Below are 26,376 nucleotides of genomic sequence, written 5' to 3' on the forward strand. Positions count from 1 at the left end.
TTGCTCTGCACTAGCTTCTATGCTGGGCACCCATTGAGCATTCTCTCCTCCAGCCCTCCAAGGACCCTGGGAGGTTGCATTATTACCTTCATTTACCGGAAAGGAAACACTCAGAAAGATTTAAGTTATCCATCTCTGGTCACACTGCTAGTTAGCAGTAGAGGCAGGATTCAAAACTAGGGCTGTCTGTTTTCACAGTCCAGGAATATCGAAGGAGGTTTGGAAAAACCACCCAAGATGATCAGTTTTCAGTTCTGATTGCTGTACTCAGGCAAGACATGCCGTCTCCATGCCTCCCCAGAGCATTTATTAGAGCCCCACTGGTGGCAAGTGCATGAGCCTGTCAGCCGTCATTGTGTTGCCATGGCAGCCACTCTCCTTCAGGGCCACCTCCGCACACAAACCTGCCACCCCACCATGGTCATTTTACTTTAAACCTTCTTTAACTGCTCTTCATATGAGGTTCAAGGTGCTTGGTTCTGCCCCATTCGTTAGAAGGAGGGCCTCAATCTCAGGCTAGAGAGTCCATCAATCCAAGTCCTTAAGAAACGATAAATTAATTTCAGGTATTGGAATTATTGGCTAGTGGAAGCCTATGTCACAGCGTGGTTTTATGCTTTCTTTAGCATTAACAATAGCACATATGGGTAGAAAAAGCACAGAATTTGGGGTCACACTGACTGGGGTTTGAACTTCAGCCCTAGAACTTACTAGAGCTTTTGTAAAGCTTTGTGAAAATCTCTCAACCTCTGTGGGCCTTAGTTCTCTTTCTGTAAAAACAGGATTAATAATACTTACCATGTAGGCGGTCATTAGGGTTGGAGATATTTTATGTAAAAATGCCTTGGCCTGTGCGTGGTTCATAGCTGGTTCTCAGTAAATGGTGGTTTCCGTAACTAATGAGTAAAATAAGAGAAGCGGTCTATACTCTTCTGTATCCTAACTTTCCCCAAGATCCTGATGATGCTGTGGGCCCTCTACCTGTCCCCCCACCCCAAATGTACACACACACAAATTTGCATAGGATCCCTGGCCCAGTCAATGGTCCTTAGGTTAAGAACTCCTAATCTTGGGGAGTGACAGAACTACATGTCCTTTGTGGAATTCTGTAACAGGTCATTTTCATGTTGTCAACTCTGTTAGGGGATTTGTGGGAGAAATGTGGCACATTAGTATCCCTTATCGCTTAAGCGAGGTAAGACATTCTTAATCTAGGTAGCTGAATTAAAAATTAAAAGGAAATTAAAAGGAGAATGAAATAAATGGTTGCTGAATACATATACATACACTGGAACTTGAACCAGACATCAAAATATGGGTCTGATAGTTGTTTGTATAGAGGAGGAAACTGAATCTCGAAAATGAGGTAAGTGGACCTGTAATTACTATGCACAGGAAAAGTGCACACTCTTTACTCAGCATGATACATGAACATTTTTAGAATTAACGGGTATGCACGATCTTTCTAGGATGACATACACATTTATTGTGAATTTAAAGGTATACCTAAATGTCTGGCTTAACACAGGTTTTATAGGTATTCTTCACAGCATTTTTCAGGGGAAGATTTCTAGAAGTGAGTGTTGGATGTACATTAAGTGAATTGGGATCATTGCGTTAGTGAGTCATGCAAAAGAGATCTAAACCATGGTGTGGAGGCAAACTGAGAAGATCCGGAATGAGAGAGACCTGGAATAAGGCAGGTGCTGTCCCTTGGTGATGGTGATCTTAGGCAAATTACCTGTCTCAGCCTGTTTCCTCATTCATAAAATAGGAGTAGTCCCATCCATCTCATTGCTTGATTCATTCAGTCATCCAACAGATGCTTACTGAGTGCTTTCTTGGTTATCTATTGCTGCATAACAAATTACCCCAAAATGTGGTATCTTAAAACAACAATCATTTCGTTATACCTCATGAGTTTGTGAGCCAAGGACTTGGGCAGGGCATAGGTGGGTTTTCTGCTCCAGGTGGCCCAGGTTACTTGTGGTCTTCAGCTGGTGGATGGGGTGGGCTGGAGGGTTCATGATTTTTCACTCACATGTCTGATACCTTGTTGGGGATGGCTGGAAAGAACAGAAACTGACACAGTATCACTTCTGCCATAGTCTCATGGTCACAGCAGGTGCTATGCTGCCCAGATTCAATAGGAGGGGACATAGAGTCCACACCTCTCGATGGAAGGAAAGTCAAATAATTTATGGGTATGTTTAATCTGCCACAGTGTCTGCTATGTGCCAGATACCATTCTAGGTGCTGGAGATATAGCAGCCAACAAAATACACAAAACTCCCTGCCCTCATGGAATTTGCATTCTGGTGGGAAAACTGTAAGCAAAATACACATATAAATTAAATACTATATTAGGAGGTACCATGAGGTACAATGGTGCAGGGAAGGAATATGGAGAATAGGGTGGATGGTCAGGGAAGACTGGTCTGAGAAGATGATGGTTGAGCACTTGAAGAAAGTAAGGGAGCAACCTGGAGAACTTTCCAGATAGCGAGAGCAGCAGGCTTAAGGGCTCTGACCTGGTGTGTAAGAGGAACGGCAAGACAGCCAGGGTTGTTGGAGAAGAACTGGTTGGGGAGAGCCACAGGAGAAGAGGCCAGCTGGTGGGGGCCTTGTGGGTCATCCTATGTTGTGAAGAGTAAATACGTCATTATGAAAGTGCCTAGCTCCTTGCCTAGAACAATGGTAGGCTGTTGACACACAGTAGCTTCTATTATTGATAGAACTCAGATGTGGGAGCTCCCAGGTGTAGGAATTTTCAGGTATGGGAGTTCCCAGCACCCGCCTTACTCCACTCAGTACCCAGTCTTTAGCCACAGTTGCTCTTCTGGCACTGGTGGTATTGACTGTTCCTGAGCAGTCACTGGCCAGCAAAACACAATCAGGAAGGCAAAAACATGATGATAATCAGCCTCATAATCAGCCTCTTCTCTAATAACGTTAGTATGGTAGCTAGACCTTGCCTTGGTAGATTTTGTAATGTAGGGGAAAATGAGCTTGTGTGTGTATGTTTGTGTATGTACACCTTGGGTGATTCTTGAGAGATCAGCTTTTCATTATGACTCTCCTTGAAACTATTTTCATTCATGGCCCACAAGGACAATTTGTACAAGGAGAAATTCAAACAATAGTCAAATATATAGAAGTATGATTGGCAATCAAAGAATGCAAATTCAAAGACTTAGGAAGAACCTTTTTATACCAATTAGCAAACATTTAAGAAAATATCAGTGCTGGTAAGGATGTGGTGAAACAAAAAACTCCCACTTGGTGATTGCATTTTTGCCACTGTTTTTTTGGAAGGAAGTTTGTCACTTTATAGAAAGAATCCTGAAAACATGCTTATCCTTTGGCCTAGTAATTCTACTTTTGGGGATTTAGCTTAAGAAAACAAATCAGAAGTTAGAAAAAAAACTTGTTTTATGCTCACAGCTATTCCTTGTTGTATTTTCTGTACTAGCAAACAGTTGGTGACAGTGGGAAAGTAGTTAAGTGACCTAAGAGACATGCATTAAAATTGGTAAGCGTAAAGATCATGTGGTATAATCATGTGGTATGATCATGTGGTATCTTTTGCTTTAGGCACAGCCTCACCACCTGTCCCGCCTTCCTTTAGACTAAGAGGATGAGCAGAGCCAAGTTGGAAGCTCCATATTATAGCAGCTCTCTAGACCTTTCTCATCTCTGTACTTTAAATGAAACAAAACAAAAAACTTTTCTTGACTTTATACTCTTAAACTTTTCTTGTTGTTTAATTGTTCTTTTATGTCATCATTATTTAATTGCTCTATGCTCTTTGTAAGCCACAGTATAATGGAGTAAAGTGAAATAGGGTAAAGTCCATACCAAACTTAAAACTGTACAAAAATTAGGGCTGCAGATGGACAAGAACTGAAAGAAGCCACCTACTGTTTGAAAATGGTTTAATATATTGCCATGACTGTATTTTGGGGGAATGTTTTTATTCTTTAGCTTTAGAATTCCGTTAATGTTGCTTTAGTATCATTTGTATAATAATAAAAAACCCTTTCTTTCCTTCTCCAAATTGAATTTCTATTTACTGACATTTATAATTCATGATAAGTTCTTGGTCTGGCTGTTTGGAGTAAAGGTTTAAGGCAATCTCATCATCATCCTTTTGCCCAAGAAAAAAATTAACAATTTTTAAAGCATTTTAAAAAATGTTACTTTACCGATTATGAATGTAGTGTCTGCTTAGTGTGAAATATTTTAAAATTGAGAAAAGAATAACACAATTTAAAAAAATCGTCTATAATCATGTGTTCTGATACTTCTTGCAGGTTTCTAATAAGTACCTTAAAAAAAAAAAAGACCCTGCTCATTATGGAAAATTGAGAATACCCACAAAAGGAGAGAGAATAGTACATTGAATCCCTATGTGTTTGTTTCCCAGCATTAGCCATCGTAAACAGAGCTAATCTTGTGTCATCTCTGCCCTCCCCCTCATTCCCCCCTTTTCAACACTGAATTATTTCAAGCAATTCCCAGACATACTATTTTATCAGTATTTCAGTATGCTTTAAAAAGTACCATTTTCACATTCAAAAGGGTAGTAATTTCTTAAAATTACCAAACAACCAATAAATGTTTAGATTTCCCTGATTGTCTCATTAAAAGCAATTGTTTGAAATAGTTTGTTTAAATCATGATCCAAGGATGGGTGTGGTGGCTTATGCCTGTAATCCCAGCACTTTGGGAGACTGAGATGGGAGGATTGCTTGAGCCCAGGAATTTGAGATAAACTTGGACAACATAGTTAAGACCTTGTCTCGGCCGGGCGCGGTGGCTCAAGCCTGTAATCCCAGCACTTTGGGAGGCCGAGACGGGCGGATCATGAGGTCAGGAGATCGAGACCATCCTGGGTAATACGGTGAAACCCTGTCTCTACTTAAAAATACAAAAAACTAGCCGGGCGACGAGGCGGGCGCCTGTAGTCCCAGCTACTCGGAGGCTGAGGCAGGAGAATGGTGTAAACCCGGGAGGCGGAGCTTGCAGTGAGCTGAGATCCGGCCACTGCACTCCAGCCTGGGTGGCAGAGCAAGACTCCGTCTCAAAAAAAAAAAAAAAAAAAAAAAGACCTTGTCTCTAAAAAAAGATAAATTGTGATCCAAACAAGTGTATACATTTTATTTATTTATTTATTTATTTATTTTAGAGATGGGGTCTTGCCATGCATGTTGCCCAGGCTGGTGTCAAATTCCTGGGCTCAAGTGATCCTCCTGCCTTGGGCTTCTAAAGTGTTGGTATTACAGGCGTGAGTCAACACACCTGTCAATATGTTTTTTTTTTTTAAACCTTTTTATTTTGCAGTAATTTTAAACATACAGGAAAGGGGCAAAAACAATATAGAGACTTCCTATATATCCCCTGGTGTTAACATTTTGCATAACTGTGGCATACTTATCAGTATCAGGAAATTAACATTGATGCAACACTATGAAGTAATCTACAGACTCTATTTGAATTCTGCCAGTTTTCCCATGAGTGAGCCTTTTCTGGTTCGGGATCTCATGAAGGATCCACATTGAATTGTCATGTCTGCTTAGACTTGGCTAATATGGAACAGTTGCTCAGATTTTGTCTTTTACGACCTTGACTGGTTTGAAGAGGACTGGTCAGTTATTTTGTGAAATGTTGTTAAATTTGGGCCTGCCTGGTGTTTCTGTCATGTTGGGGTGATCAGACCCAACAGCAGGTCGTGGGGGCAACGAAGTCTGTCGAAATCAAAGGAATGAGAAAAGACAGTTTGAAAGAGAAAGTAGGACCAGGGGGCCATCACTAAGTATGGAGGCTGCGAAGGCCTGGAGCTCTGGAAGCCCAGACTATTTATTGGTGATCAAACAAAGAAACAGGTGGTGAGAATATGGGACAGGGCAAGTACATGATCTACAGCTGTGACAGTTTAGCATTTCCTTTGCTGCATATGGAATATGTTCTGCTACTTGAGATAATGGAGATCAGGTTCTTTTAACTCGATACAATTAATCTTGGGAGCGCAAGGAGCAAGGAGCCAGCAAGTCTAGACACATTCCAGAGCCACAAGGGGTTTTAGTCCCTGATTCCTGGATTCTGTCCAAGCCAAGAGGGGTTTTATGCCCTGGGCTTAGATTATGGTGCATCAGGGTAGCCTTCCACCCTTCAGCACAGAGCTTGGTGTTCCAAAGGCCATAAGGAGTTTTAGACCCTGGACCCCGGGCATGTTCCAAGACTCTTTACATTATGTCAGATATCAAGCCCTGCCTCAGCTTCTCCCAACACTCAGCTTTTCTCCCAACACTCTCATGATTAGATTGAGGTTGTGTGTTTTTGGCAAGAATAGCATGGAAGTGACGTGCTCTTCTTGGTGTATCTTATTTGTAGGTGCGTAATGTCAGTCTGTCATTATTGATGAGGTTAGTGCTAGTCACTTGGTTAAAGTGGAATCTTCTGGGTTTCTTCACTATAAAGTCACTATTTTATTACCTTTATAATTAATTTTGTGGGGAGATCTTTTGAGACTATATGAATATCCTGTTTCTCTTCATACTTTGAAGAATTCTAGCATCCATTGATGATTCTTACCTGCAACAATTATTACTGTGGTGTTTACCTAGTTGTTATTTTCTTTTTCTATCTTTCCTTCTACTCTTATTAGTTGTAAGTCTACTATGAGGAAGAGTTGTCCTCTTCCTCCTCCTGCATTTGTTTATTATTTAGTTATTTGTTTCTATCAGTATGGACTTGCGGATGTTGTTTTACTCTATAAGTTATAAGCCATTACTATCATTATTTATTTTATTGTTCAAATTGACCCATATTTGGCCATTGGGAGCTCCTTCAAATTGATTCCTGTGCCTTTTCAACATAACTCCTTGTTTTTTGAGCAATTCCTTGCTTTCTAGGAGCACAAGATCTCTTGGGCTCATCTTGTATTATATTTTCCCTGCTCCAGGCCTGGAAGCAAGTATTTTCCCAAGAAACACTGGTTTCTTTTATTGGAAAATGGTATTTAGAAACCAAGATGTGAATGATGGGTATCCTTATTACTACTGGAGTATTACTGCCTCTAGGATTTGTCAGTGTACAGAGCTGAAATATGTATATGATACATGCATACAAACATCTGTATTTCTATATCTTTCCAGTTCTGTGTGTATGTGTGTGTGATCATGAATTCAGACTGGACTGATTCTACAGAGTTCATTCTTCCCTTTCTTTCCTTTTCTTTTCTTTTTTTTTTAAACTGAGTCTTGCTGTACTGCTCAGGCTGGAGTGTGGTGGCGCCATCTTGGCTCGCTGCAACCTCTGCCTCTTGGGTTCAAGCGATTCTCCTGCCTCAGCCTCCTGAGTAGCTGGGATTGGCATGTGCCACCACGCCCTGCTCATTTTTGTATTTTTTGTAGATTCAGAGTTTCGCCATGTTGTCTAAGCTGGTCTCAAACTCCTGACCTCAAGTGATCTGCTTGCCTCGGTCTCCCAAAGTGCTGAGATTACAGGCCAACTTTTTAACTTATTGTTTAATAAGTAAGCAGGTTTTCCCTCTTTTTTTTTTTTTTTTACCCCATGTAATTTATTTGTTGAATATGTTGGGTCATTTGTTCTTTAGAGTTTTTCACATTATGGATTTTGCTGACTGTTTCTGTAATGTCATTTGACTTATTTCTCTGTTGACTCTATTTCTAGTAAAGTAGTAGTTTAGATAAGATGCATGGTCAAATTCAGGTTAAATTTTTTGGCAAGATTACATCATAAATGGTCATTTGTACTTTCAAATATTTGATAGTCCCTCTTTTTGTGATGTTACTAGCTATTGATCATTTGCAAATGGTGATAATTTGATTTCATTATTCCTTCTTTTATAGCTGAATACATCTATAAAGAGAAACTTGGTTTTTCATCACCTATTTAGTTACCCTGAGGTGCAGCTCATACAGGAAAGTCAAAACAAGTTCCCTAGAATCCTCCGATGGTGACTGTATTATTAGCTTTCTATTGCTGCTTCAACAAATTACCACAAACTTGGTGGCTTAACAATACAAATCTATTATCTTGCAATTCTAGAAGTCAGAAGTCTGAAATGGGTCCCACTGGACTAAAATCAAGGTGTTGGCAGGGCTGCATTCCTCCTGAAGGCTCTAGAGGAGAGTCAGTTCCTTGCCATTTCCAGCTCCTAGAGTCTACCTGATTTCTAGGTCTGAGTCCCCTCCATTCTCAGAACCAGCAATATATTTGCATGTATGCAGGTTATACTGATTGTGCTGTTCTAGGGACTGTACTTCAGAACCACTGCTTTAAAGAACCCTGTTCTTTTTTATAGGAAAAGGCATTTAGAGACTCTAGTCTAGATACCAAGGCGGACACTGATTCTAACCGTTTTTAGTGAAAGAAAGGAAACAACAGAAAATAGAAGTTCATATTGATATTTCAAATTCACTTTTAGAGTGACAAGTTTTAACTTCTTTTATGTTTGTATTTCTTTTCTACTTAAGGTTTTGGGCTTTATGACAATAATTGTTTAATAAATATATATATGTTATATATACTCACACAGTTTCAGAATAACATTACCAATGTCATTACTTATAACATGATTACTAAAAACAGTTTAATATTTTTTTACAACCTCTTTTGTACTTAGAGAAATATCCCACTAGGGATGTACAAATTATTCTGCTTCAAAGTTATTGAAATAATTTCTGTCTGTTGGGTTAACCAGTTAACTGGTTACAAAGTTAGATTCTTTTGTTTGCTTGCTATTTTTTCAGTTTTAGGGGATTTTTATTTTATTTTTAAGATAATTGTGTAAACATTTAGATGATTGCAGTGTCACATCTGTAAAATGAGTTCTAGTGTCTATCTTTGTCTCTTCTACCTTATTCTCTCTTATACCTTATAGGCAGTGATTTAATTTGTTTTGTGGTTAAATAAATGGCAGTGTGCTATCCATACTTATTTCTCTTGGGTCTCTGCTGCTGCCATACACACTTAACAAAATATTCCAAAGATTACTTTAGGGCAGTAAATTTATATATATAGTGAGAGTCCTCATTCCTTTTCCTTTACAGCTTAAGAGTGCTCCACTGTGAGAATGTACCATAGTTTATTCCTCTATTGGTGGACCTTTGGATTGTTTACAGCCTTTTGCTATTATGAATAGTGCTTCAGTATTTCAAATAGTATACATATTTAAAGGTAGTCATAATCATTCTGTATACATTTTTTTTTTCCTTTTTCTATAACATGGGAATAACATGAACTTTTTAAATGTTATTGTAAATTCTTTGTAAATGGTATTAAGACAGTGTTTTTCCTGATTGTGAAGATAATACAGGATTATATAGAAATTGTGGAAGCTTAGAAAAATAAGTAAAAATCAATGGAAAATTACCCACACTTCCTCTACTTAGATATACTGTTGTTGTTTTGATGTGTTACCTCATAGCCTTATGACATTTATATTAACATTTAGAAAATAATGAACATCTTATTATCTGTACAGTTGAATACTCTGGTTTGTTTTGACTCATAATTGTGGGTGTGTGTTTTTTAAATACCATACTCTATAATTATTTCTCTGTTGTTGACTATCTAGTTTCTTTCTGGTTTTCCAGCATTTTAAATAATATTGTGATAAATTATCTGTTCATAAATCTTTTGCCAAATTTCAGATTATTCTTTTTTTTTTGAGACAGAGTCTCGCTCTGTCGCCCAGGCTGGAGTGCAGTGGCCGGATCTCAGCTCACTGCAAGCTCCGCCTCCCAGGTGTATGCCATTCTCCTGCCTCAGCCTCCCGAGTAACTGGGACTACAGGCGCCCGCCACCTCGCCTGGCTAGTTTTTTGAATTTTTTTAGTAGAGACGGGGTTTCACTGTGTTAGCTAGGATGGTCTCGATCTCCTGACCTCATGATCCACCCGTCTCGGCCTCCCAAAGTGCTGGGATTACAGGCTTGAGCCACCACGCCTGGCCTCAGATTATTCTTATAGTGGTTTTTGTAAGATTTTAAGTGAGAAGGAAATATACACTTGTATATTGCCTTAAATACATCTATTATCTTGTTCTCTTGTAGCAGTAATTTAGCAAGTCAAACACATAAGAGATTGAAATTTTTGTTAAATATATTCCATTTTTTCATTTTCTTCTGGTAGGATCTTAGAAATGAGGTTGAAAAATTACGCAATGAAGTGAATGAAAGAGAGAAAGCAATGGAAAATCGTTATAAGAATCTTTTGAGTGAAAGCAGTAAAAAATTGCACAATCAAGAGCAAGTGATCAAACATCTAACAGAAAGTACCAATCACAAGGACATGTTACTTCAGGTACTGTAACTTTTGTATTTAAATGTTTTCATTTGGCATGGGTTGTTTTTTAAAAACAATTCTTTTGCAGAAATATTTATGATTACAGTAATCATTGCTATGTTTCAGAATACTTTAGAGCTTTCATGATGTCATTTGGGCTTCAGCCACCAGGGAGGTAAGTGTGGTGAAACAGATACTCAGAGAAGGGAAGAAACGTATCCTGACGACTACATAGCAGAGCCTAGAGTCACGCTCTGGCTTGTTTTGCCCTAGTGCTCAGGCTACTTCACTGAGGCTCTTCTACTGCAAATATTTCCTGTTACTTATTTATACCATGCTCTTTCACTCCCCTTTACTTTTCTTCTGACTGTTCCTTTTTCTTTAGGAATGCCCTTCTTGTTTGATCATGTAGTGAATTTTTGAGATTCACCTCAGACTTACAGATAACCATGATGGAGTAAACACAGGCATTTAACTCTGCTTCCTACAGAAACCTCATTAAAATAACAGTGAAAGAATAAAAAGGTATAAACCCACAGGGACTAACTAGGAGAATGGAAGGAGGTATAATAGCAAGTGTGAGTTGTCAACAGAATTTTGGATAAGTGTGGCTTGTAGACAAAAGAGGTAAAAAGAAAAAAAAGACAGAAAAAAATTTGGCTAAGTGGATGGGTGACCATGTTAAGGGCATAGGATTCAGCTTTCTCCACACAGCTACATGCCTTTGGGACAAAAAGCCAACAAGAAGCAAGCTGATTTCTGCTACAGAACCCCAGAAAGGCATGGCATGCATTGGGTATACCTGGTAACTTTAAAAATGGGAGACTGGCTGGAATTCTAAGCAGTTATAGGTGACCCTCTCCTCACAAGCGGGAGATCTCTGGAGACCTTAAACCAGAGAAGCTCTGGCTATGGGGTCACCAGATGTAACTGAAAGCAGGAGTGACCACTTAAGTGAAAACAGGGAGGGAGTGGAAGTGTGCATGCCCAGCAGTGAGATGCTTCGGAGGGGAGAAACAATGGAAAGATGCTGACAATTGGGGGTCCTCCAGCAAAATACCTGGGCCCCCCACCTGAGCACCTCACTGTGAGGCCACCTTTGATGGATCCTTTCCACACTCTCAGAGCTGCTGAATACTTCTAACTCCTAAAAGTAGGTGGATGGCCTGGGTTTATCGAATAGGAGAAAAGAATTTAGGAGGAAAGATGACCTGGCATGGTGGCTCATGCCTGAAATTCCAGCACTTTGGGAGGCTGAGGTCGGCAGATAACCTGAGGTCGGGAGTTCAAGACCAGCCTGACCAACATGGGGAAACCCCATCTCTACTAAAAACACAGAATCAGCCGAGTGTGGTCGCACATGCCTGTAATCCCAGCTACTTGGGAGGCTGAGGCGGGAGAATTCCTTGAACTTGGGAGGCGGAGGTTGCGGTGAGCTGAGATCGTGCCACTGCATTCCAACCTGGGCAACAAGAGCGAAACTCCTTCTCCAAAAAAAAAAAAAAAAAAAAAAGAGTTAAGACAAAGGGCAAACAGAGCAGAGGTACATAGAAGAAATAAGAAACATTCAAGGAGGAAAAAACAAGACAGCTTTTAAAAATCCAAAAATTCAGGCTATAACACCTTTAGATAAGGCTCTGACAAAAAAGATATTTGGAAAAGAACAATGACCTATTGGAAATTGAAAGTATGATTGCAAATATAAAAATGTTTAAAAGAAGAGTGAGAAAAGTTGGAAGATAAAGTTGAGTTTTTCAGAAAATAGAAACAAATAAAAAGATGAGAAAATGGGAGAGAAAAGATAAGAAACCTAGAGGCTTGATACAAGAGGTCCAAAATATGACTAATAGGAGTTCCAGAAAGACAGAACAGGCAAAGCAGAGGGAAGGAAGTTTTCAAAGTAATAGGAGAAAATTCCCCAGAATGGAAGGACAACTATTTCTACATTGAAAGGGCCTGCGATGTTTCTAGCACAAAGAATGAGAAAAGACCCATACCCCATGGTGTGTCATTTTGAAATTTCAGAACACAGGGATAAAGAGAGGACCTGAAAGCCTTCCACAGAGAGGAGAATACAGGTCACATACGAAGAACCCACACTTGGAATGACATCAGAATTCTCAGCAACAACATTGGAAACCAGAAGATGGAAGAGCAATGCTTTCAGATTTTGAAGAAAAGTAATTTCCAATCCAGCGTTCTGTACTCAGCTAAGCTGTCAGCAAGTGTGAGGGCAGAATAAAGAGGCATTTTCAGACATTTGGTACCTACGGTCATCTGCCTCCTATGTACTCTTTTGCAGGAAGCTCTTGTAGGATGATTCCATATGTATAAAGGAATAACCAAATGGGAGAGAATAACCAAAAGAGAGAGACGTGGGCTCCAGAAAGTAGGGAATTCACGTGGCATGTGGTGAAGGGAAGTCCTGGGATGAGAGCTGAGCTGCTTATATAGAAAGCCTAGATTTGAACTCTTGAGGGCTTCAGTTGGGATTTCTCCAAGAAACTAAAATGCAAATGGTCAATTTTTTGATGTGTGATCACAGAACACTGTATGGCTAAGTCATGAGCAGTATCTACTTGGTTGTAATGTAAATGCAGAATATTGAGTTAACTAAAATTGGGATATTATTAGGAAAAGGGTTGAGGGACAGAGGATATAAGAGCCGAATCCTTAAACTTCTATGGTAGGAACCAGTAGGTAAAATCTAAACTTAAGAAACCAAGCCATGTAAGAATAGGAATGTAATATAGAAACATGGAGGTATATAGCAGAAGAAATAGCTAAAGAGTTGAAAATTGTTTTTCTCTGGGAGTGGGATTTGAGAGGTGAGAGTAGAGGAGAGGGAGAGGACACCATTTTCCATTTAAGCCTTGTAGTACTATTTGACTGTTAAACTATATATATCTATAATTGGACTTTAGAAAAATGAAAATGGATGGTGTAATTTAAGCACAACTGTATTGTGACAATTCTAGAAAGTCAGTATTGGTTGTTTGATTCCTAGTTCTTTCTATTACAGTTCAATGGGTTTTTATAAAGAATTACCTCTACTTTTTTTGTTTGTGTTCACCGAATTTCTCATAAAAATTTGAAAGGATACATTAATTCTGCTAGGTGCTTAGGAATAAGATGTGGTTCTTACCCTTAATTTTTGACAAGAGTGGACAGAATCCTAGTTCAGGAGTTAGCAGGATTTTAAATAGTTAGGAATAGATTCCACGCAGAAGACTAGAGATACAGTCTCCAGTCCTGTTTTGTTGTTGGATGTTAGATCTTCTGAAGGGTTCAGTCAGTGGAATCGTATTGTGTGTGATCATGAGGGAGCCTTTCATATGTGACCAGACCCTAAAGCAGTATTTGCAGTCTTGGCTTTTTTTCCTGGAAGTTAGATCTCCTTTTGGATATGCACAGTTCAAGTTTTATCAAATTTGTAACATTTCAAGAGAGACTAAGACTTCATTGGGTTTTGATGTGCAAGTCTTGTAATCATCTCCATAAGCCTGCAGGGCTGGAAATGATCGCATCCTGAGCAGGATGCACCTAGGTTTGGAACCAGGTCTGTTGGGTCAGAGCCTGACTTTGTCCTCCACGCCCACTGGAAGGCGAGCGAGTATGGTTTGTAGCGACTGCCACCGTCCTTGGCTCTGCTTTGCTGGCATGCAGCTATTCTGCAAGTTGTAACAGCATAGAAATGGAGTTGCATGACAGTTTTGTAATTGTCTAGTGTTTTGGAATGATGAAAATTATGTAGGGGATATAGGAGTATTGTGAAAAAACAAAATATTTTTCCTTAAGGAGTTTGGGACAATTTCTTAGTATTTTTTTCTTGATGTCAACTTCCTTATAATTTGTTTTATTTCATTAGAAATTCAATGAAAAAGATTTGGAAGTAATACAACAGAACCGCTATTTAATGACTGCAGAGGATCTCGAGCTCAGGAGTGAAGGCTTAATAACAGAAAAGTGCTCTTCTCAACAGTCACCAGGCAGCAAAACCATCTTCTCTAAGGTAAGCTTGACTGAAATTGGACATTCACATGCGAATGGATTCATATACTTTTTTGAAACATACTTGATAACTCCTTTGATCTAGAGATCCTCAAATGCCTTCTTGTTGATAATTGAGCCTACAACAGGTAGGAGGAGGAGTTCTTAGCCTACCACATTACAGATTAATATCCTTCATCTGAATATTAGTCTTTGCACTGCACACGAAACTGAGAAATCACAGCTTGTTGAACCAGAAGCCTCATTTGCTCTATCAGGGCTTACCTCTTAAGAACTATGTAATCCCAAGTGTTAAGTGTTCCTGTTTAAATTCACACAAAAAATGGCACAGCAGGCCCTTCCTTATCTGGCCTCAAATCATCTTTCCAATCTCATTTTCTTTAATCTCCAGCAATAGCAAATTTCTTATAGATTCCTGAAAACACCATGTTTGTACCTCTGTGTCTTTGCGTGTGTAGTTCCATCTGCCTGGAATGATTTTTCCCTCCTTGTTTACATGCTAACTCCTGAACATCTCTGCAGGTGCCATTTTAGTGTCACCTTCTCTCTGGAGTCTTTCCTGATCCTGCTTAGTAGTGCGGTCCCCTCTAGTAAGTGCCCCTCATGGTACTTACTCTGTGCATTGGAGTTATGGGATCCACCTTTCTGCTTCCCCTCACCTGAGCTCTTGTATAGCACCATGGGCAGGCACTTCTGGGGTAGGGAACTGGCACATGTTCCAAATCCCAGTGTTCAGCCTGTTGCCTGGCTGTGTAAATATTTGTTGAGTGAGTGAATGAATAATGCAACCAGGCAGCCAGATATGGGAAAGGAAAAGAATAACTTAAAAAAAAAAAAAAAAAAAAAAACTAGCTTAAATTAAGTTCATACATTTGGAAGATAGAGAACTCTTAGGCAAATTAGTTTTCTGATGAATGGCTCTAATTGTGACTTGCAGGTTTGTGAAGGGTGATTCTTAAAATAATTAATAACTGGTACAGCATGGGCACCGGCCTTCAGAAAAGACTTGGGCACTAGGGCTGGAGTGGGGACCTGGAGGCCTGCTCCTGTGCCAGGCACCAACCCTGTAGTTTAAAAACTACTAGGGACCTCCCGGGAGGTCCCTAGGGAGGGACCAGGGCAGCTAGCATGGTTGGAGTGGATGGACCAGGGTTTATTTTCCAACTGGTGTGGAAGTATTTCAGTATTTTAGCAACCAGTGCTAGCCACTGTGCTGTGTATCTGCTCAGTATCAGAGCTTGTCCTGGGGATATCATTGGTTGAGCAGTTGGAGCTGTTTCTTAATTCTGACCGTTTGTGTATTTGCATTTTGCTGTTTCTCTTGAGAGCATCAGCATGGACTTGTGGAGCCCTTGGGCTGGGCCAGCAATCTGGAGGCCTGGATTTCTCTCTGTTGACTCTGTCATTTCACTTACGTAACCTGGTGCAAGTCTTATAACTAAATCTCAGAGGGCTAATATTTTGTGATTCTAACTAGCATTTAGTTAATTTGATTTTGACCAACTTCAGTTGGCTAAGATTCACATTAATCTGTAATATAAGGCATAGTCTGTTTCACACCAAGATAGCAGCTCATCAGGTTATTTTAGATGGAAATATCTTCATTACTATGAATGTATTTAAACTAAAATGCTGTTTTGAATCACATTTTAGTCATGTAAAAAGTATCTCCTATAATCCCAGTACTTTGGGAGGCCGAGGCAGGTGGATCACGAGGTCAAGAGATCGAGACCATCCTGGCCAACATGGTGAAATCCCGTCTCTACTGAAAATACAAAAATTAGCTGGGTGTGGTGGTACATGCCCTTAATCCCAGCTACTCACGAGCCTGAGGCAGGAGAATTGCTTGAACCCGGGAGGCGGAGGTTGCAGTGAGCCGAGATTGTGCCACTGCACTCCAGTCTGGCGACAGAGCGAGACTCCTCCCTCCCCCAAAAAAACGGTATGTAAATATTGAACAAAATGCTTATAAATTTATTGGACATGTTGGGTATTTTAAAATTTCAGTTTTATCATTTTGCTTTTAGTTGTTTTGTGCTGGGTGATGTACTTCATATGACCAGAAATATAAAGTTACTGGCTGGGCATTTTGGTAATATTCAGATCCTGGTGATATTTAAATTACTGTGTCAAATACCTAAGTATTTTAGCAAAGGCTTTAATTGTGTTCTGCAAGATGAATTGCAAATTGCAGATAGAGATTTACTGGCCAGGCATCATAGCTCATACCTGTAATCCTAACATTGTGGGAGGCTGAGACAGGAGGATTGTTTGAGGCCAGGAGTTGGAGACCAGTCTTAGCAACCTAGTAAGACCCCAGCATCTACAAAAAAAAAAAAAAAAAATTACAAAAATCAGGTTGGCACAGTGGTGCATGCCTGTAGTAGCAGCTACTCAGGAAGCTGAGGCAAGAAGATTGCTTGAGCCCAGGAGTTTGAGGCTGGAGTGAACTATGATCGTGCCACTGCACTCCAGCCTGGGTCACAGAGTGAGCCCCAGTCTCTTTATTTATTTAATTTATGTATGTATGTATGTATGTATGTATGTATTGAGACAGAGCCTTGCTCTGTTACCCAGGCTGGGTGGAGTGCAGTGGCATGATATTGGCTCACTGCAGCCTCCGCCCCCCGGGTTCAAGTGATTCTCCCGCCTCAGCCTCCCAAGTATCTAGGATTCTAGGCATGTGCCACCATGCCTGGCTAATTTTTTTGTAGTTTTGGTAGAGACAGGGTTTCACCACATTGGCCAGGCTGCTCTCAAACTCCTGACCTCAAGTGATCCTCCTGCCTCATCTTCCCAGATTGCTGGTATTACAGGCATGAGCTACCTCTCCTGGCTGAGACCCAGTCTTTTTAAAAAACAAAACAACAGCAACAAAAGAATTTTAAGTGATCATTTAAGAATTGTAAATTTCTGGTGTCACTTTAAGAAATCCCAACTGTTGCAGCCTTACAGTCGTACCCCCCACTCCCCCAGCCCCAAGAAAGGTGTGCTTTTCAGATCATAGTTCTGTCTTTGTAGAAAATGTGAATTTATTCTGCTGTGCCCTTGGCTATTTTGTGTTGGTTTAGACTTTATCCTCTGCCCATTTCTAGAAAGAACTTGAGGCTATGATCATGTCTCCATAGACTCTGGGCAGTCTGTTTTCCTTCTAATCATTGTGTGATCCTGAGAATTAATGCTAGATGACTAGGGAATTGAAGAATAGAGAGCACAACACACTGACTATATTTAACTTACTGCAGCCAGAGATTGATAGCTTGGTTATTGACATGGTTGGGACATCGCTGCTGAATTTTCCGAGTATTAAAATTAATGTCTTTGTTGCAGGGCTGTGACATAGCTACTGAAATAGATAGACCCCATCTACCTACCAGGCCTCTAAATTGCCTGATTACCAAGAAGTGATCCATTAAGCTTTCTCATTACAGGTCTGCTGTCTCTTTAGATGTGGTCTGCACGTTACATGTGTTTCCTTCAAGTCATTAAGGAAACTATGGTAAAGTAGAAGATGCCCGGCTTTGGCGTCAGAATGCCAGTCCTGCTACTCACTAGGTCTGTGATCTTGAGCAACTCACTTAATGCCTCTGAAACTCACTTTCCTCATCTGTGAAGTGGACAGTTACATGCCTGCCTTTTGAGAGGATTAGAAATGATGGAAGTGGATTAGTTAAGGTTCTTTTGGTTGCAGGCTGCAGAACCTCCCATTGGATAGTTTGAGCACAACCACCACGAAAGGGAATATTGATTGGGAGCAGACTTGAGGCTGTCACAGATGCCAGGCAAGACTTGAGCAGCCACACTTTGGGGAGGGTGAAACTGGGGCAGCACCATGGACCTCAACCACAGAAGTCCCAGACTCTAGGGCTCTGTCGGTGACATGACACAGACCCAGAGACTCCCAGCTGTCTGGTGTCTTGGTTTAAATCTCTCAGTTCCTGGGAGAGAACTATACTGGTTTAGCAAGTGGGCCCAGGGCCTGGCTTACAAAGGAGAGGAGTCATCTTGGGACTCACCCCTGTGTTGTAGGGACAGTTCTCAGGTGAGGCAGGGGAATGCGGTGAGCGGGGTGGTCATTCCAAGGGCCATGGAGAACACATCGCAGAGCCAGACACCAGCAGATGTGCAGCAGTGATGAGTCTTCTCTGCACTGAGAGACCTACTGTCTGGGTTGCTTTTTGTTTGGAGGGGCTGGGTGGAGAGGGGGTAGTGGGGGTTGGTTGCTCCTGCTCAGCATGTGCTTCTCATGACTCCCCTCTGGGCAGCCTGGCCGCCTGCCTGTGTGCCGAGGAGATCTACTGGTTTGTCAGCTCTGCTGAGGGAGCCAAATGACTTCATTCTAATGGGGCATGATTCAACGCAGGGGAATAGGTGATTGATGAAATGGGACCCAAATGGCTTCAGAGAGTTCATTTATTTAACATGGGTAAGCAATTTGCTTCTAGGAAGACGTTGACTCACTCTGACTTCCATTATGCAAAATATTCCCAGGAATCTCTGCTCTTAAGATTCATATCGGTCTCTGAGTTCCCCTCTTACCTACTTAATCATCAGTTTAGCAATTATTTGTGGCAGCGTTTGATTTGTGCCAGACACTGTGCCTGGCTCAGGACACTGCTGCTTGCCAGGAGCCCTCAGCCTTGTAAACAGGTGGCTGGCATGCCAGCTCTGGGGGCTGGAGGAGGACATCTTTGTCAGTCAAGGAAGGGCTTCCTGATGAGGTTTGGCCTGAGCAGATCCTGTAAAGTGCTCTGGAGTGTGCCAGTGGAGAATGGTAAATGACAGCACTGGGTCTCGGGGGGATAGGCAATCCCCCTGGGACTCTGATGGAGGGATTTCCCAGTTCCACTGAGATGCAAGGGCAGGAGGAAGGGAGGAGGGCAGGAGCTGAGGAGAGTGGTGGCCTGAAAATTCTGAGGAACCTTTGGAATAGCTGCCAGAAAGAAGAAAAGAGCCTGAACTGAGATCCAGGCCCTGGTGTGGCAGGCAGTGGGCTGTCCTCCTGGAGGACTAACAGCCAGGCTGCAGAGGTCCTGTTAAGATACTGGGTCCTACATGCATACATTCCTGGGGTCTCTGTGCCATCCGTCAGAAATCCATGTTTACCATTTTTTTCCCCCAATCTTTCTTGGTTGGCTTTGAAGTTACATACTTAGGCACAAATTCTGACTTTACCAGTTACTAGCTTAGTGGACTCTAACAAGTTACTTCTGCTCCCACAGAGTCAGTTTCATCATCTGAAAAATGGGAAGTTCCCTGGAATGCTGTGGTGACTAGAGATAATATGTCAGTAGCTAGTATAGCACTTGGAGCATAAGAATAATGGTAACAGCTGACATTTATCAAGTGTTTGCTTCAAGCCAGGCATCATTCTGAGAACTTTGTCTGGATTAACTCATTTAATCTCTTTTATGCTCCAGGACGTATGTAGAATTATTACCACTACTTAAAGGTAAGAATATTAGCATACAGGCCAAGCACGGTGGCTCACGCCTGTAATCCCAGCACTTTGGGAGGCCAAGGCAGGAGGATTGCCTGAGCTCAGGAGTTCATGACCAGCCTGGACAACACGGTGAAACCCTGTCTCTACTAAAATACAAAAAATTAGCCGGGTGTGGTGGCGGGCGCCTGTAGTCCCAGCTACTCCGAAGGCTGAGGCAGGAGAATTGCTTGAACCCAGGAGGTGGAGGTTGCAGTGAGCAGAGATTGCGCCACTGTGCTCCATTCAGCCTGGGTGACAGAGCAAGACTCCATCTGAAAAAAAAAAAGGAAAGAAAAAGAATATTGACATAGAGAGGTTGAGTAACTAATTCAAGGTCGCATAGTTCATAAAGTCACACATTCTTAATCATCACTGCCCCTCATGTTAAGTGCTCAAGAAACAATAGATTTTCTTATTTTGTCACTGGCTTTTCTTATATTCTTTTGCTGGCCTTTATGTGGCTGACAGTGATGATGTTACCCTTGCCAAGCACCCAGATGCATTATATTTAAGGCATCTATTATGGGGCAGTGATGGGTGGGCTGAAGAGAATGGGCCTTGAAGCCCACACCTGGCCTCACCATCCTGACCTTGAGCATGAACAGCCTTCTGTGTCACAGTTTCCTCATCTCTAAAATAGGGAGTGTAGTAACACGTAAGCACATTGGGTCATTGTGAAGATTAAATGAGAAAATGCCTGGAAAGCACTTAGCATGGTGGCTGGCGTACTGGTCCTGGAGAGCCTCCTTGGTCTTGATGTCCTCTTTAAATCCTTCCCACTCTTCTCTGAGGTCCTCTGGCTGCTCACGTGGTTGTGTGCAGGTGGGAGCTGAGAGAATCCCACATGATTCTGTTGTTGTGTACAAAAGGCATTTGGGAACTCCTTGTGCCAGTGACATGTGGCATGATTTACAAAAGGGCCTGACATTTCCAGCAGTCTGGATGACTAACTTATCATGACCAGACTGGTGGTTTAGCATTTAAAAGCTTTAATTAGCAGGTGGTGCCTTGGCCTTGTTTTGTCAGGATTGGAAGCATAACAGTATTCCCCTGGATCAGGGCTTCTTCACCTTTTTTGCCCTCTGCGTCCTTTTGGGAATCTACTGAAGCCAGAGACCTCTAGCTTGAAAAAATGTTTAAATGCATACAATATATGTGTAGGATTCTAAAGGAAACCAAATATTTTGAAATTAGGTTATCAAAATATAAATTATGCTATGGAAGTGGTGCTTCCTTAATTAATATTACTTATTAATATGTTAACTAGTAAGATATAGTGGTGAATATAAGTAACTACCGTAGTTATGAAGTAGTGATAAGAATGAATATTTTGAGATATCTGCAATATATACAAAATAACTATTTCTTTTGATGACAAAGTCAAGGTAATACCACTAGTATTACTATGGTTTGTAGCAATAGCAGTATTCCTTCAATTCATAATTGAAGGTAATGCTAAATTTCAGTTAGAGGTTAGTGGAAATAGAGATGTAATTTTTTTCCCTTGCTCATATTCCTTCAGTCTGTAAATTTTAATCAGGTTGAAAACCCCTGTCGTAGGTGGTATCTTAGCTTTAGGAGAAAACACAAGTCAATGTGAACTACAAAGGCTGTTTGCAGCCCCAATTTCTTCACGAACTGAACATCCGCCTCCAGCATTTAGAGAGCACTTAGTTGGTGATAGGCACTGTGCTGGATATTCTGTATGCATTAACTTCATTTTAATGTTTTTTCTTATTTTGAAATCGTTTTAAATTTGTAGAAAAGTACAAAAATAAAGGATTATATTTTTTCTGAGCCTTCTGAAAGTTGCCAATGTGAAGCCTTGTCCCCTCTGAATGTGCTAGTGTGTATTTCTTATAAACAGGAACATTCTCCTGTATAACCTCAGCCCAGCCACTACAACCAGGAAATTAGCCTGGACTAATTTCCTTCAACGCTACCTTCTAATCCTCAGACTCATTCGAATTTCATCACTTGTCTCAATAACACCCTTTGTAGCAAAAGGATCCTATTCAGGATCATGCCTTGCATTTAATAGTCATGATTCTTTAGTCTTTAGTTTGGAGCAGTTCTAAAATCTTTCCTTGACTTTCATAACCTTGGCACTTTTGAAGTGCCCAGGCCAGTTATACCGTAGAATGTCCCTTCAGTTTGGGTTGTTTGTCTGGTGTTTTCTTGCTGATTAGATTCAGTTTATGCATCTTTGGCAGGAATATCATGGTAGCGATGCTATATTCTTCTCATTGTGTCCTGTCTGATGGTACACAATTGGATTTGCCCCATTACTAGCCATGCTAACTTTGATAACTTTATCAAGATAGTGTCTGCCAGGTGTCTTGACTGTCTAGTTATGCTTTTTTCCCTTTGTATTTAATAAATATTTTGGGGGAGGTGTTTTGAGTCTACGTAAGTATCTCGATCTTCAAACTTTTACCTACTAGTGTTAGCATCCTTTTGTGTTTCTTGGTAATTATTTATCACTGTGATGGCTGGCGAAGGGTGATTTTTCTAATTCCATCATTCTTTCTACATTTATTAGTCATCATTTTTCTATAAAGAAAAACCTACTCTTTTCCCCTCCTATTCATATCAGTATGGATTTATGAATTCCTATTTTATTTGGTGGATTACAATCTGTTACTATCAGTTATTATCAGTGGGTTATAAACCATTACTCATTATTTATTTCAATGCTCAAATCATCCCCAGATTTTGCTTGTGGGAGCCTTTCCAAACTAGCTCTGTGTGTCCTTTTGACAACATTCCATCATTATTTAAGCATTTCTTTAAAAATTTTTTCAGCTTTGAGTTATAATTGACAAATTAAAATTGCATATATTTAAGGTACACTAGATGTTTTATATATATATATATATATATATATACACACACACATTGTGAAATGATCACCATAATCAATTAATTGGCATATCTGTCATCCCACATTGTTACCTTTTTTTGTGTGATGAAAAAACCTAAGCTCTACCTTCTTGGCACGTTTCAAGTGTAAAATACAGTATTTTTTGTTTGTTTGCTTGTTATTTCAGGGTCTTGCTCTGTTGCCCAGGCTTCGGTGCAGTGGCATGATTCTAGCTCATTGCAGCCTCAAACTTCTGGGCTCAAGGGATCCTCCTCTCTTAGCCTCCCAAGTAGCTGAGACTATAGGGGCATGCCACCGTATCCTGCGAATGTTTTTATTTTTTACTTTTTTGTAGAGATGGGGTCTCACTATGTTGCCCAGGCTGATCTTGAACTCCTGGCCTCAAGTGATTCTCCCACCTTGGCCTCCCACAGAGCTGGGATTATAGGTGTGAGCCGCTGTGCCTGGCCAAGGTATTGTTACTTATAGTCATCATGCTGTGTATTACATCTCTGTAATTTATTCATCTTGCATAACTAAAACTTTGTTCCCTTTCACCAACATCTCCCATATCCTCATCCCTCCAGCCCCTGGCAACCACTGTTCTATAAGCACTTCCTCATTTTTTGGCACAGTAAAATGCTATGCACATATCTTTTGTTGTTCCTGATTTTCCTTGTCCTAATACGGGAATCAGCAATTTCTCCAGGTATCCCTGGTTCCTTATAGTACACAGTTTATCTTTCATCTGCTCCATAACTCCACAAGGCAGTGGTAATTGTCCACCAGTTTTACAGGTGAGAATACTAAGGCTCCTAGTAAGTAACTTCCCAGAGTCTCAGAACTGGTAGGTGGCAGAACCAAATTTTGAACATTAAAAAATTTCACATTTGTGAATGTGAATTCATAAAATGACATCCCCATTTCATAAATGAGGAGACTGAAGCTCAAAGAGTTTTGTTAAGCTACTTACCCAAGATCATACCTCCAGTAAGTGGCAGAGATCCACCTCAGATCTCTTCATCATCACTGTGCTCTGGATGCCTCCCAAGAATGCCTCGGTTGACCTCTTCTACTTGACTGTCACTAAATCCCTAGTCCCTAATACTTGACAGGTTTTGGTTTGTGAATTTCTCTTCTTTGGAGCAACAGGAAATATGGAAAGACATTTTTTTGTAGTGTTGTAGAAACGATGACCAGCAGCTCTGAGGGATGACAGTCTCACGATGGGCTAATCCCATAACTGATGCGTCTTCCTAGCAGCTGTTGGAAGCAGTATTGGAAGCTCAGCTCTCAGCTTCGTTCTGGGATAAGTGATGGGCAGTCATTCCCCACTCCTCCTGAAGGTGGTGCTCTCTGACTGTGGCCTGAGCCAGAGCCAGGCACAGGGCCTCACCTTCGTTTGGTTTTAAAAACTGGGACTAGCTACATATGTTTGCATAATATAAGGATGTACTCTTTCAAAATTCTTCCCTTAATGTCAAATGCTCTTTGTCATTTCCAGGAAGAGAAACAATCATCAGACTGTCAAGAGCTGATTCAGGTCTTAAAGAAAGAGCGGGACATCTATACCCATCTGGTCAAATCTCTGCAGGAATCAGACAGGTAAGGGTTTCTGTCTGGACATCACACATGTGAATGCGAACACACACACACGCACCCCTTCAATCAGTGCTGGTGATCTCTAAGGCAGCAATGCCCTGCCAGTTTGCTTATGGAGCTTATAAAGCTTGGGTGGCGATTGCCCTATTTAATAGTCACATGTACCTGTTTTCTATCAAGAATTGTCTGATTTTTGGCAACAAAATTGATTACTCAGGTTTTAAAATCATGATTACTCAGGTTTTAAAAATACTTTATTGTATATTTAGAAAGTGCTTCTTTGTGTATTATCTCGTATGATCCCCACAGCCTTTCTGTGAAGTAATAATAATGCTATCCCTGTTTTCTATAAGGTCATGAAAACTAAGATAGGGTAAGTTACTTGCTCAAAGTCACGCAGATGTCAAGTGACAGAACCCTGGGACTCAAACAAGTCTCCCTGTCTCTGCAGAATTGCTGAAATGAGTTGCTGCCAGCAAGGTGTGGTGGGGAGAGCCAACTCTAGGATTGAGAGGCCTTGTTCTAGCCCTGGCTCTCCCACTTTCTAGCTCTGTGTCCACAGGCAAGTGCTGCTCTGGGCCTCTGTCCACGTATCTGTACACGCAGGGTTGGCCTCAGGGATTTCTCAGAATTGAGAAATCCTTTTTTTTTTTTTTTTTTTTTTTGAGATTGAGTCTTGGTCTGTTGCCCAGGCTGGAGTGCAGTGGTGTGATTTCTGCTCACTGCAACCTCCACCTCCCAGGTTCAAGCGATTCTCCTGCCTCAACCTCCCAAGTAGTTGGGACTACAGGCACGTACCACCACACCCGGGTAATTTTTTGCATTTTTAGTAGAGACAGTGTTTCACTGTGTTAACCAGGATGGTCTCAATCTCCTGACCTCAGCATCCACCCGCCTCCACCTCCCAAAGTGCTGGGATTACAGGTGTTGGCCACCACTCTCTACACAGTGGAATGGGTACAGTTGAAAGGATATGATGTCTGGGATTCATTTCCAAACTGTGCAGAAGCTGAGGAAGAGGGTGGGGATATCAAAAGAACAAGATTGGCCCTGGTTCTCTGATTGTTGGGGCTGAGGTATGTGTAGATGGGGGAGCAGTTCATTACAGTAGTTTTTTTTTCCCCCCTTTTATATATGTCTAAACTTTTCTATAATAAAAAGTTAAAAAAGAATCACCCCTCATTTCTCCTCTTGTGTGTCCTCTACTCTCACCATAGTGAGCTCTTTATCGTTCCCTGGGCTATACCTTCACCTGTGTTTCCTACCCTATTCCCAACCTTTCCCCTACTTTGTCTCCTCCCAGTCCTTTAGAATTTAGCTTGAATGTTACCTTTGTCAAGCAGTCCCGCTAATCCCCAGAACAGTTGCCTCTTTGTGTTTCTGCCCTGCATGGGGAGGTCACCTTGTGTAGGTCTGTGCCTGCTGTGCCTCCTCACCTCAGGGCAGGGGTCCCACCTTACTCTCTCGGCTCCCCAGGGTCTGGTACAGAGTAGGCACTTGGGAAATGTTCTGTGCAGGAATGCCCCTCCCCACTGTGTTGATCTTCTAAATTATGAGATAATTTCCAGATTTTTTCATAGGAAATGAGTTTAGGGAAAACGAAAACATGCCGCTGAAATTCTGGGAGTAGGCGTCACTCCCTGAAAGTGAGTTTTTTCAAGAAACCTCAGCTGCTGGTCATTTTCACTTGACGAGTGGTGTGGGGGGGGTGGCGGGGGAGCGAGGGGTGTGGGGCGTGGGGGGTTGAGTCATGTGTGGAAACTCACAGAGGGAGTGGACACATTTCATTTCAATCCCGCAGCTTCTCTGGATAGGAGCCAGGTTGATTCTGGGTACTGAGAGGCCTTGTGAGTGGATGTGGTTGCGCCTGAGTCTTCTCAGCTTCATGAGGGGCTTCGAAGTTTCACAGGCTCTTTCTTAATGAATGAAAACTTGGATGGGACTGAGGCGGGTCAGGGCTAATTCAGACTAACAAGGACTAACCAGAACTAACAAGGATTCTTAAAAGGTTTCCTGTTCATCTTGAGACTTGTAATACATTTAGTAGGAGACAGACCTGGGTCCGCATCTCAGCTGTGTCACTCAGCAGCCCTGAGCTCTTGGGTA

General features: G+C 41.3%; 1 protein-coding gene and 1 long non-coding RNA gene across 4 annotated transcripts in view; one reads left to right on the top strand and one right to left on the bottom strand.

Moving 5' to 3' along the window:
* Nucleotides 1–26,376, top strand: part of CDK5RAP2 (CDK5 regulatory subunit associated protein 2) — a 194,642-nt gene that overhangs the window by 83,002 nt on the left and 85,264 nt on the right. For all 3 annotated transcript variants that reach the window (XM_033237639.1, XM_033237638.1, XM_033237640.1), the window contains exons 13-15: nt 10,160–10,330; nt 14,181–14,324; nt 24,173–24,273. In XM_033237639.1, coding sequence (XP_033093530.1) covers nt 10,160–10,330; nt 14,181–14,324; nt 24,173–24,273 — 416 coding nt within the window. The remainder of the gene's footprint in view (nt 1–10,159; nt 10,331–14,180; nt 14,325–24,172; nt 24,274–26,376) is intronic.
* On the bottom strand, nt 444–15,013 carry LOC117098756. The gene is made up of 4 exons (XR_004443577.1): nt 14,938–15,013; nt 1,914–2,066; nt 799–896; nt 444–540 (listed from the first exon to the last, which is right to left on the bottom strand). It is a non-coding gene; the product is annotated as an uncharacterized LOC117098756 (long non-coding RNA).

Source organism: Trachypithecus francoisi, unplaced genomic scaffold, assembly GCF_009764315.1.
Source record: "Trachypithecus francoisi isolate TF-2019V2 unplaced genomic scaffold, Tfra_2.0 Lachesis_group16, whole genome shotgun sequence".
NCBI lineage: Eukaryota > Metazoa > Chordata > Mammalia > Primates > Cercopithecidae > Trachypithecus > Trachypithecus francoisi.